The 12,945-nt window shown below is 39.1% G+C and overlaps 2 protein-coding genes across 4 annotated transcripts in view; one reads left to right on the forward strand and one right to left on the reverse strand.

The window, feature by feature from the left end:
• LOC135224322 (transcription initiation factor TFIID subunit 6-like) overlaps positions 1-3,057 on the reverse strand; it is a 42,489-nt gene extending 39,432 nt beyond the window's left edge. Inside the window, exon 1 of one of the 2 annotated variants that reach the window (XM_064263218.1) lies at positions 2,794-3,057. In XM_064263218.1, the coding sequence (XP_064119288.1) occupies positions 2,794-2,943 (150 nt within the window). In that variant the 5' untranslated portion in view covers positions 2,944-3,057. The remainder of the gene's footprint in view (positions 1-2,793) is intronic. The other variant, XM_064263219.1, reaches the window with a different exon arrangement.
• A 226-nt stretch (positions 3,058-3,283) lies between these two features.
• The window catches only part of LOC135224323 (large ribosomal subunit protein eL33-like), a 34,666-nt gene continuing 25,004 nt past the window's right edge, over positions 3,284-12,945 (forward strand). The window contains exons 1-2 of one of the 2 annotated variants that reach the window (XM_064263222.1): positions 3,284-3,384; positions 3,609-3,655. In XM_064263222.1, the coding sequence (XP_064119292.1) occupies positions 3,612-3,655 (44 nt within the window). In that variant the 5' untranslated portion in view covers positions 3,284-3,384; positions 3,609-3,611. Of the gene's footprint in view, positions 3,420-3,608; positions 3,656-12,945 lie in introns of both variants that reach the window. The other variant, XM_064263221.1, reaches the window with a different exon arrangement.

Below are 12,945 nucleotides of genomic sequence, written 5' to 3' on the forward strand. Positions count from 1 at the left end.
GCACTACTGTTAGGTTGGGGTTAGGTTAGGTTTGGTCAGTTAGATAATTTGCTAACTACGTAGGTAGCCTAAATAGTAATGACAGGTGCATTCGAAGTACATACTAGCTACCTAAATCATATGAAAATATTTTAAAATCCTTAATACAATAATGAATTATATTGAATGTAGAATTCAGGCCAAATGCCAAACACTGGGACCTACGAGGTCATTCAGCGCTGAAACAGAAACGAACAATAAGAGGTTTGAAAGGTGCAACAGGAGGAAAACCTCACAGTTGCACCATGAATCAATTGTTAAAAGAGGGTGAAAAGTAAGATGGAAGAAAAAGAATATGAAAGGAGATACAGTAAAAGGAACGAATGGGGTGGCAGCTAGGGGCCAAAGACACACTGCAAAGAACCTCAAGTACTTAATGCCTAACTGATGGCCCCACCCCCCACAGTTAAATTGTAAGATTTGCCTAGGGGGGAACAACCGACTGGACTAGCGGATCCAGTTTCCACCGCGTGTGGATCCACCCTCCGAAAAAGTACTTTAATACGTCCTGACACCGGAGATGGGCACCAGTCATGAGTTGTTGGTGGTGAGAGCAAGAGCTCGAGACCTCTACTATCCTTCCGAAGTAAGTATTTTCTCCAAAGTTAGAAATTAAGGTCATATTTAAAGATTAAGCAGAGGTTAATGAAAGTCTGGCTCTATGCAGTGCACACATACCTCCATGCCGCTTTCAAAATTTTTACTTACAACTCTGAATAATTAGAAGATTGACACCATCTCGATGTTTGCGGAGTCGCTTGTGTCAATAAACTTCCCATTCCATGTGCTACATTCGCACACCGCTTGTACCCATAGACGCTGGGGCACTTTCTTCACAAAAATCATAAACAATGACTTCCAACCATGATTTATTCAAGGAAACTACAATTTTTGGTGGAAGAAGAAGAAGAAGCGTGCACTAGATAATTATTTAAGTAAATAGTTAAACGGCAGTACTATTAGATCATGAATTGCATAAAGTTTTTACATATTCATGATTATTAATTTGAATATATTCGTTGTTGAAAAAGTAAATAGGTTCCTGACTCAAATATCAACAGTTATACTGTGAACAGTATCTACGGCGTTGTTCGCGCTTTTCTACTGTTTATCAGTGTTGCCAATTGGTGTGTTTACCCTACAAAAAGGGTATAAGACTTACACAAAACCAGGGAAATAGGTGAAATTAGCGTATCTATCTGTAGAGCAATTTTATCATTATTGCATTACTATGACAACTTGAATTTATGGAAACATTTTATAAATGCATTGGCGTATGTGTGAAGCTCCACTAAATTGGAAAAACTGATTTTTGCTGTTGTCTGCTCGTATCTACTTTAGAAATATCTGCAATTTTTCGGGGTTAATTTGGTTGCAAAAAAGGGATAATAGACATGAATTAAAGTAAACAGTTAAGGGAATAAAGTAAAGTAAACAATTATGGGAATAAAGCTTTGCACCTCATAAACCGTTTACTTGTGGCTGCCCGCAACTGTGCTTGTGGAGTGAGCGCTTAGGAACCAGGAACCGCAACATAGTTCAAGTGCAATTTGGAGTGAATTAAGACCAAGACATGTATAATTACAATCAAATAAGCACTGTGGAGTTTTAGTTGTGATGGCAGTAAGGATAAAACCACAGATTACAAGGTAAAAATGAATTTCAGTTCAAACCATGACACCGGGAATAAGAAGTTTCATACTTTCACTAATATAGGCAACAAAATGTATGTTTTATTGTGCTGATTACAACTACAATCTTGAGTAAGATCAATAAATGTTATATACTATATATATAGATATATATATATATATATATATATATATTATATATATATATATATATATATATATATATATATATATATATATATATATATATATACTATATATATATATATATATATATATATACATATACGCTAACATTGTTCAAATGAGTGCTGGGAAGGCTGGGAAAGATGTTGGATCCGCTGCGCTTACGAACACACCTCAGGAGGTTGCCGCCATACTGGATTTCAAAACTGCCTTGAAAACATACCTATTTTACGAAGACCTCACATGCTTAGATTAGTTCTTATGGCACTTTCATATAGGCTATCACATTATGTTGACGAAACTTTAATCTTTTGCATGGTACCTATGCTTAAAGATGTAATTGTATACTTGTTTCACTAATTAAATATTGGGTGAATAAGGCTGATCCACATGACGACGATGGATCCACTGCGGTGTTTCCCCCTATTAGGGGGAACAACCGAGTGGACTAGCTGATCCAGTCTTGCCTGCTTGTTGCTCCACCCTCCGAAAAAGTACTTTTAATACGGCCTGACACTGGAGATGGGCACCAGTCATGAGTTATCGGTGGTGGGAGCAACACCTCGAGACCTCTACTCTCATTTCAAAGTAAGCAAAAGTACTTTATTGGAAGGTGGATCAACAAGCGGGCAAGACTGGATCAGCTAGTCCACTCGGTTGTTTCCCCTATAGCTAGTACTTACCAAAGACCAAGCCTAGCTTGTAGTATAATTGATTGAGCCACTCAAGAAAAAACGACAGCCTAACTTACGCCTACTCTACGAGTTTCGGAAATATTAATGAACATGAATCATAATGGAATATCCCGTCAATAAAATGCAAAGTGAGCATTTTTCTAAATCCTTAGTAAGGTAGTCTAGACAAGAATGACAGGCTCGTAGCCTACCCAGATTAATCCTAGAGTAAGGGTAACCCAAACAAAATCGTCCATTGTTACCTGAATTAGAAGCTTTAGTCTAAACGTAGCTTCTTCCGCTAATTCCTTGGCAACATCATCTCCCACTGGTGAAATCCCAATGCTCTCTGCTATGACTTTGATGGACTCTGTTGGAAAAGTTGGTGCAGCAGATTGACATTCGTCCGACATCTTCCTCTCTTTTGTTTACGCTAATTGAAGCAAAGTAGCGAACACAGTAGACCCTTCTCGATAAGTCTTAGCATAAGTAGCACTTTTACTCTCATACTCCGAAAAGCAATAAAACTTGGTAAATGGAATTAAAATAAAATAAATAAATTATAATCATACGTTTTAATAAGTTCCCAAGCCAATTACCGTACGATAAAAATATATTAGAATCGGCAAAGAATAGACAGTACATCTTTTAAAAATATATATAAAGATTTCTTTCTTCACATATTTTACGTAAATAATTAAATATTATTTTAATATTTTTAATTGGTTATTTGAAATATTTAAAACTACGGACAGATTTTATATACAGCATTAACCTGAACATGTTATACCGTAAAGCTGTACTTTTCGGAAGTCGACCATTCGCCTTTCTTTTGGTAAACAAGACACCCGCTGGTACGTTTGAGAAACGGCCTCCGTATATTTTAAATGTATTATTTCTAACGTTTGAAACAATTTTCAGTAAATTTATATTGAAATATGGCTCTTGATATGTTTGTTTATATATTTTAATCAATGAAAGTTATTTTAGTGTGCTCAAATTTAGGATGGTTTTGGATTAAATAACCGCTCCTCACCACTGACTGGATATTCACAAAGTTTCTTTCCGACCGTTTCAGAACATGGCCAAGAAAGAAGTGGATCACGGGAGGAGAAAACACGGCAGGTAAGAGTTTTATCTGTCACCATTTAACTTTAAAATAATAGCTAATATTGAGGCACGTGGTGATTAATCCTTGAGCAATCCGTAAAGTGATACCTCAAGTACCGAATGCAAGTGACACATGTAACTGGTTGTGAATGTGATACTTGTTCTTAAAAGGGAGTGTGTGTCTATGTATTACTCGGGTAGCATAAGAATGAGTAGATTTAGCAGTTATTACAAATTGTTGTTGGTAAGAGACTGAGCTAAAGACCTCTACTATCCTTTCGAAGTATGGTAAAAAAATCACTGACTACCAACCCTTATTACGCTGGACGGGTCTTATTCACTCGATATTTAATTGGTGAAACAAGAATACAATAACAATAAGCATACCATTCAAAAGATTGGTGTTTCATCAACATAGGGTAAAAAACCGTTGGGTCCAGAGTGGACCATGTACGATCAGCTTGGACAATCCCAAAAAAAGTGCATTATAACGCGTCCTGACACCGGAGATGGGCATCAGTCGCGACTTCTTGTTGGTGAGAAACGGAGCTAAAGACCTCTACTCTCCTTTCGAAGTAAATATTTTCTCCAAAGTTAGAAATTAAGGCCAAATTTAAAGCATTAAACATAGGGTAGTGATAAGGATGTCCAACGTAGTGCAAATCTCGCCAAAACGCGTTCAACATTTTTACTTACAACTTGAAATATTTAGAAGATTGACGGGAGCGCTTACAGTTCAGTGACCACGGGTTTCGTCTGCTATGGAATCGGCGGAGCAATACAAACAAGATGGACGCTTTGTTTTGGCGCCCGGTTTAAAAACCCCGAAACCTATAAAAACGATAATGGGGGACCCTTTTTGGGAACCGGGGTTTTTTTTGAGGGGGAGTACATGCGAGTAAATGAAAACGGTAAGGGGGGAGCCATTGGGAAACCGGGGTTTTTGGGTGGGGGGAAACCCAGATGACGACAATGAACACGAAAAACAACAAAACCCTAGCAGACGAAACCCGTTGCCAAGTAAACTGTAGGAGCTCACGTACCAACAAAAATGTAGGAGGTCCCGTCCCCCGTTGTGTTAGGCTAACAAAACGACGGCAATGAACACTAAAAATCACGAAACCCAAGCAAAAAAAACCAGTGGCCAACTAAACTGTATGAGCTCCCGTTCCAACTAAACTGTAGGAGCTCCTGTTCCAACTAAACTGTAGGAGCTCCGGTGATCGTAACCAAACGAACCAACCTAACCAAACTTAGGCCGCGTGCCCTTACCTGGCCGGGGGGCTTCGCCCCCCTGGACCCCCCAGTATAGTATATTAAGTGATTGTACCTAACCAAAGGAACCAACCTAACCATAGTTAGTCTCCACGTCCTTACCTGCCGGGGGGCTTCGCCCCCCTGGACCCCCCAGTATAGTATATTAACAGTGATTGCTACCTAACCAAAGGAACCGACCTAACCAAACTAAGTCTGCATGTCTTACTGGCCCGGGGGGCTTCGCCCCCCTGGACCCCCCTGTGTAGTAAGTTAACAATTATAAATATCTAACCAATATAACTTGTCCATAAATATGGCTGGCACCCGTATATCCTTACTGATAACTAAACAAAATGAATATTTCCGAGAATACATTGGTTAAAGTCAAGGCCACGTTGTTTGCTCGAACACATGGACTGCGTTCGAACACGTGGACTTCTAGCGAACGTGAATGTTCGGATGTGTTAGCGTGCTGACTTCAGCAAAGCGGAAATAACAATGGCGTGCTTAATTTTGGCAAAATAATTAGAATACGTGCATTTACATTGATAACCTTACCTTGGAGATGTTGCTAGTCGTCCAGAAATATAGAAGTTAATAAGAGAATCCGAGTCGTTCAAATCTTCTGGGTAGAGGATTTTTTTTTCTTTTTCTTGGCGGGACGGGTTGTTTTCCGAGATGACTGAACAAGGGGAATTTGTTTTCATTAAATAACTAACTAGGGATCGTTCGTCTTGACACAAAATGTATATGTCTTCCAGCGTGACGGGAACGGCGGCAGCGAACGCCACGTGTGCGGAACACGACAAATTCTCGGCAGAAGAAGACATGGTAGCTATGACGAAGCACTGAACTGGCTGAGAAGCAGGAACAGACTGAAGGGTCGAGGAAGGTCGGGCATGGTCCGTTCCAGGTACTAGTTATCCTAGCGGATAACTAGTACCTGGAAAATATGTATCGAAGAATGTAAAAAAATGTAGGTCATACAGATGAGTTGGGCAAGGAAAGAAATATCGAATAATGAGGAAAAAAATGTATCTCCTACAGATTATGTTGGCACGGGTAAAACTATCGTGGGCAAGAGTCAAAATATCGAATAATGAAAAAAAAAAATGGAACTCCTGCAAGCATGGGAAAAAAATAGAATAACGAAGGGAAAAAAATGGAGCTCTTACAGTTCAGTTGGGCATGGGTGAAAATATAGAATACTGTAAATTAAATTGGAGGTCCTAAAGATTAGTTGGGCAAGATTAAAAATATCGAAGAGAATCGGCTTTCATGTTGATGCATGTTCGGGTTCGGTCCTGTGGGTTGGGTTCGGGTTTGGTCGGCTGGGTCTTTGGTTTTGGTAGGCTCGGGGTCATCTGCGAGAACTACTTACCTTGGCGGAGGGATTACGGACCGGGCAAAATGGTGTTACACGGTCCGGTCAACTGAACTGTAATCTACCCGATTGACGCCATCTCGATGTTTACGGAGTTGCTTGTGTCAATAAACTAACTATTTCCTGTGATAACTCCGCACACCACTTGTACCCACAGACGCTGGGACACTTTCATCACAACAATCGGAAAACTTTCCCTCACCGAGTAAACGACTGTTATGGTAGAAGATGACGATGGAGCGTGCACTTCGATAATTTTTTTAAATAGGGTAAAAAACCGCATGGTACAGGGGTGGACCATGTACGATCAATGTGTACAACCCCTAAAAAAGTACATTAGGGTAGATCATCACAGCAGGCCAAGCAGGCCACCTACCATCAATGCAAGCCACCCTCCGAAAAAGTACATTATAACGCATCCTGACACCCGAGATGGGCATCAGTCGCGACTTGTTGTTGGTGAGAAACGGAGCTAAAGACCTCTACTCTCCTTTCGAAGTAAGTATTTTCTCCAAAGTTAGAAATTAAGGCCAAATTTTAAGATTTAAACAGAGGGTACTGAAAACGGTCTCAAACGTAGTGCAAATCTCACCAAAACGCGTTCAACATTTTGTACTTACAACTCGACGGTATTTAGAAGATTGACGCCATCTCGATGTTTACGGAGTAGCTTGTGTCAATAAACTAACCATTTCCTGTGATAAATCCGCACACCACTTGTACCCACAGACGCTGGAGCACTTTTATCACAACAATCGAAACACGATTTCTCATCAACAACAAGCCAGGCGTAAACAGCTGTTTGGGTAGAAGATGACGAGAAGCTGTGCGCTTAGGTTTAACTTTAAAAATTTTTAAATAAAAAGTAGTAAACACATCAATATTTTACATATTTTTATGATGATTAATTGAATTTGAAAATATTCGTTATTGAAAAGTAACTCGACTCTGACTCAAATTTAAGTAATTATTTTTCTGAATTAGAACGTTCTTTCAAGTTCTGTATTATGACGTCACGACATCTTGACTTTCGTACCTATTGTAAATAATTGCTATACTCAACTGTCATTGCAGAACAGTTTACCAGTTATTCATGCAGATTGTTATCAGCTATACATGTAATTGTTTTTATAATCGTAATGCGCATATATATCTTTATTATTTACTTTTTGGATATATGAAGGATGTTTTACTGCTGGATTATCGCCACCCCGTAGTGTGACGCAATCGTTTTCGGTCCATGGCCTCTTGTCTGTTTTCGCACCATAAGAAATTATGGGCCGAATTTGCAATGACCAGAAAGTCTTTAAAAGAGGAAAGTTAGCATTGAGGGGCATATGTTTTGACTGAGAAAAATACAAATTTATTCAATAGCTAGCTTGTAAAAAATACTTGGTTATAAAAACTTGATTGACAACTAAGCAGCATGTCTACTATGGGTTCAGAGACAGTGCAAGCACGTTTTTGGGCAATACCTAATTCTGTAACGAACACTCTTCTAACAGAACGAGATTTTGCTATAGTGCATTACACCCAGTGCCGTAATTTTATAAGGGTATCGTGAATCACTAAATCGTAAAGAATAACGACACTTGGTCCTTGTACCAAGAGACAAAAACTCCATTATTGCAGAAATGGATACGAACAACGCGTATAAAGCTCCACCTACCCTCTCCCCAACCCCCCCCCCCACCCCCCCCCACCCCCCTCCACCGCCATCCTTTTCTTCTTTGTTCCTCCGCCTTCCTTTCTCTCTCTCTCTCTCTCTCTCTCTCTCTCTCTCTCTCTGTGCGCCATTCGGTATGTGTTGACCCTCCAAACTGGGTATAAGACTACACACAAAAGTTGAAATTGGTGAAATTAGGCTATGTATTGGAAGTATATATACATAAATATTAAAGCAATTTTATCATTATTGCATTACTATGACAACTAGAATTCATGGAAACAGTTTATAACCTGTTAAGCGTCACCCACGTAATAATACGTTTACCGCGATCTACTCGTAGCGCCTTCAACGGGATATTAACGTTCAAGACTTTAACTGTGCTTGTCAAGCCGTCAGCCCCGTAATAATACGTTTAACTCGATAGAAAGTGTAGGAACATCATTTGGTAACACTCTCAGCACATGGGAAACTTATTTCCAGCCTGGCAACTCTTTCCTGGTGGTCGCTTATGCTAGAAAACTGCCTGTCCCTGTTGGTTTTTCTTTCAATACGCTTCGGGCGTTTATCGAGACAAATTGGATTTCGCGTCTTTCACAATGAATGTCCCCAAAGAGGAGGCATATTTCTTTAGGTGAGATCAATCAAATACTAGATGAGGAGTGTGATATTGATAACCTATTTGATGATGAGAGCTCTAGTTCTGAATCCTCCAGTGATGATACAAACTTTTCTTCCAATTGCGGGAGTGAAGATGACTTTTCTTTGCCGAGTGACTGGACTCCGAGAGAGAGAGAGAGAGAGAGAGAGAGAGAGAGAGAGAGAGAGAATTTCCTACAGTTAATACAGTATGAATAACAAGCATAAAAATCAATATTAACTTTGAAAAACTATCATCAGTGCTATGATCGCTGATTACAAAAAAAGCGTGACGGTACGTTAGGCAGCGAGCTCATCAGGGGCGGACGCTTAACAGGATAATGGAACGGCGTATGTGTGGAAGCCTCCACTAATGTGAACAACGATGATTTTGCCATTCTTAGCATGCAAAGGAAACATTAAAAGTTTACCATTTATTTCTGGCATTTTTCTACGAATATTATTTAAGAAATTCAAAATACTAATAAGACTGAAATCAATGAAAAGTGCTAGCAAAAACAAAAAAGCAAAAAAAAAAAAAAAAAAAAAAAACGTAGTGTTTCCTCTATGCACTTTTCCGTATTCGTTCCTCTATGGTTTTCGGGCAGCCAGATGTACGAAAACGTTAAGAAACATTTGATTTTATCTACGTTAGAAATAAATTCTGTAATTTTTTCGGGGTAATTTGGTTGCAAAAAAGGATAATAAAATACATGATTAAATCAAAATTTTTAATAACAATGTAAATTTAAAACTAAATACGAGTAAAGTAAACAGTTGTAGGGGAATAAAAAAAACTTTGTCAGTTTTCGTCGTCTGTCGTCGCTGCTGTTTGTAATTGTGTTTATGGCGCGCGGCCGCGCGTTAAGAAACCAGGAACAGCAACGGGTTTAAAGTGCAATGTGGAGTGAACTGAGACCAAAATGTGTATAATAACAATCAAATAAGCACTGTGGAGTTTCAGTTGTGATGGCAGTAAGGATAAAAACCGCCGATTACAAGGTAAGAATGAATTCAGTTCCAACCATAACCCCGGGAATAACAAGTTTCATACTTTCACTAATATAGGCAACAAAACGTTGTTTTATTGTGCTGATTACAACTGCAATCTTGAGTAAGATCAATAAACGTTACATACATACGCTAACATTGTTCAAATGAGTGTGGGAAGGCTGGGGAAGATGGTGGCCGGTCACTGATGAGAACCGTCCATGAAAAAACGTAGCCGCCATATTGGATTTCAAAACTGCCTTGAAAACATATTTTACGAGAGCTCACATGCTATTTTAGTTCGTATGGGGCTTTTATATATCATAATATGTTGACGAAACTTCAGTCTTTTAAATGGTATGCTTAGAGTTGCAATTGTATTCATGTTTCACCAATTAAATATCGAGTGAATAAGACCCGTCTACCGTGATGTATATTATCCCTTTTTTGCAACCAAATTACCCCGAAAAATTACAGATATTTCTAAAGTAGATACAATCATATGTTTCTAACGTTTTCGTACATCTGGCTGGCCGAAAACCATAGAGGAACGAATACGGAAAAGTGCAGAGGAACGACTACGTTTTTTTTTTTTTGCTTTTTTGTTTTTGCTGAGCACTTTTCATTGATTTCAGTCTTTATTAGTATTTTGAATTTCTTAATAATCGTATGCCAGAAATAAATGTAACCTTTAATGTTTGCATGCTAAGAATGGCAAAATCATCGTTGCCACATTAGTGGAGGCTTCACACATACGCCGTTCCATTATCATCCTGTTAAGCGTCCGCCCCTGATGAGGCTCGCTGCTAACGTACCGTCACGCTTTTTTTTGAATCAGCGATCATAGCACTGATGATAGTTTTTCAAAGTTAATATTGATTTTTATGCTTGTTATTCACTACTGTAATTAACTGTAGGAAATTCTCTCTCTCTCTCTCTTCTCTCTCTCTCTCTCGGGAGTCCAGTCACTCGGCAGAAAAGTCATCTTCACTCCCGCAATTGGAAGAAAAGTTTGTATCATCACTGGAGGATTCAGAACTAGAGCTCTCATCATCAAATAGGTTATCAATATCACACTCCTCATCTAGTATTTGATTGATCTCACCTGAAGAAATATGCCTCCTCTTTGGGACATTCATTGTGAAAGACGCGAAATCCAATTTGTCTCGATAAACGCCCGAAGCGTATTGAAAGAAAACCAATAATGATAAAATTGCTTTAATATTTATGTATATATACTTCCAATACATAGCCTAATTTCACCAATTTCAACGTTTTGTGTGTAGCCTTATACCCAGTTTGGAGGTCACACATACCGAATGGCAAACAGAGAGAGAGAGAGAGAGAGAGAGAGAGAGAGAAAAGGAAGCGGAGGAACAAAGAGCAAAAGGGATGGCGGTGGAGGGGGGGGGTGGGGGGGGGTGGGGAGAGGGTAGGTGGAGCTTTATACGCGTGTTCGTATCCATTTCTGCATAATGGAGTTTTTGTCTCTTGGTACAAGGACAAGTGTCGTTATTCTTTACGATTAGTGATTCACGATACCCTTATAAATTACGGCACTGGGTGTAATGCACTATAGCAAAATCTCGTTCTGTTAAGAGTGTTCGTTACAGAAATAGGTATTGCCCAAAAACGTGCTTGCACGGTCTCTGAAACCCTTTGTAGACATGCTGCTTAGGTTTGTCATCAAGTTTTTTATAACCAAGTATTTTTTACAAGCTAGCTATTGAATAAATTTGTATTTTCTCAGTCAAAACATATGCCCCTCAATGCTAACTTTCCTCTTTTAACGACTTTCTGGTCATTGCAATTCGGCCCCATAATTTCTTATGGGTGCGAAAACAGACAGAGGCCCATGGACCGAAAACTATTGCGTCACACTACGGCGATAATCCAAGCAGTAAAACATCTTCATATATCCAAAAAGTAAATAATAAAGATATATATGCGCATTACGATTATAACAATTACATGTATAGCTGATAACAATCTGCATGAATAACTGGTAAACTGTTCTGCAATGACAGTTGAGTATAGCAATTATTTATAATAGGTACGAAAGTCAAGATGTCGTGACGTCATAATACAGAACTTGAAAGAACGTTCTAATTCAGAAAAATAATTACTTAAATTTGAGTCAGAGTCGAGTTACTTTTTCAATAACGAATATTTTCAAATTAATCATCATAAATATGTAAAATATTGATGTTTTAAAAAACTACTTTATTTAAAAATTAGCCAAGAGCACGCTTCTCGTCATCTTCTACCCAACAGCTGTTTAACGCCTGGCTTGTTGTTGGTGAGAAATCGTGTTTCGATTGTTGTAATAAAAGTGCTCCAGCGTCTGTGGGTACAAGTGGTGTGCGGATTTATCACAGGAAATGGAAAGTTTGTTGACACAAGCGACTCCGTAAACATCGAGATGGCGTCAATCTTCGAAACATTTTTAGTTGTAAGTAAAAATGTTGAACGCGTTTTGGTGAGATTTCCACTGCCGTGGGCGCCATTTTCAGTACCCTCTGTTTAAATCTTAAAATTTTGGCCTTAATTTCTAACTTTGGAGAAATACTTACTTCGAAAGGAGAGTAGAGGTCTTTAGCTCCGTTTCTCACCAACAAGAAGTCGCGACTGATGCCCATCTCCGGTGTCAGGACGCGTTATAATGTACTTTTTCGGAGGATGGCTTGCATTGATTGTAGGTGGCCTGCTTGGCCTGCTGTGATGTTCTACCCTAAGTGCGAGTGGTCGTATGTCGAGTAGGTTGTAAGTCGGATAGTACCTGTAATGTGATATATGAAAGCCCCATACGAACTAAAATAAGCATGTGAGCTCTTCGTAAAATATGTTTTCAAGGCAGTTTTGAAATCCAATATGGCGGCTACGTTTTGCATGGACGGTTCTCATCAGTGACGGCCACCATCTTTCCCCAGCCTTCCCAGCACTCATTTGAACAATGTTAGCGTATATAGGGTAGAATATCACGACAGGCCAACCCTCATCACGGTGGACGGGTCTTATTCACTCGATATTTAATTGGTGAAACAAGAATACAATTGCAACTCTAAGCATACCCTTTAAAAGACTGAAGTTTCGTCAACATAATGTGATATATGAAAGCCCCCACACCGAACTAAAATAAGTCATGTGAGCTCTTCGTAAAATATGTTTTTCAAAGGCAGTTTTTGAAATCCATTATGGCGGCTACGTTTTTCATGGAAGGTTTCTGATCAGTGATGGCCACCATCTTTCCCCAGCCTTCCCAGCACTCATTTGAACAATGTTAGCGTATATATGTAACGTTTATTGATCTTACTCAAGATTGCAGTTGTAATCAGCACAATAAAACAACGTTTTGTTGCCTATATTAGT

This window comes from Macrobrachium nipponense, chromosome 12 (genome assembly GCF_015104395.2).
Source record: "Macrobrachium nipponense isolate FS-2020 chromosome 12, ASM1510439v2, whole genome shotgun sequence".
In the NCBI taxonomy this organism is placed as follows: Eukaryota; Metazoa; Arthropoda; class Malacostraca; order Decapoda; family Palaemonidae; genus Macrobrachium; species Macrobrachium nipponense.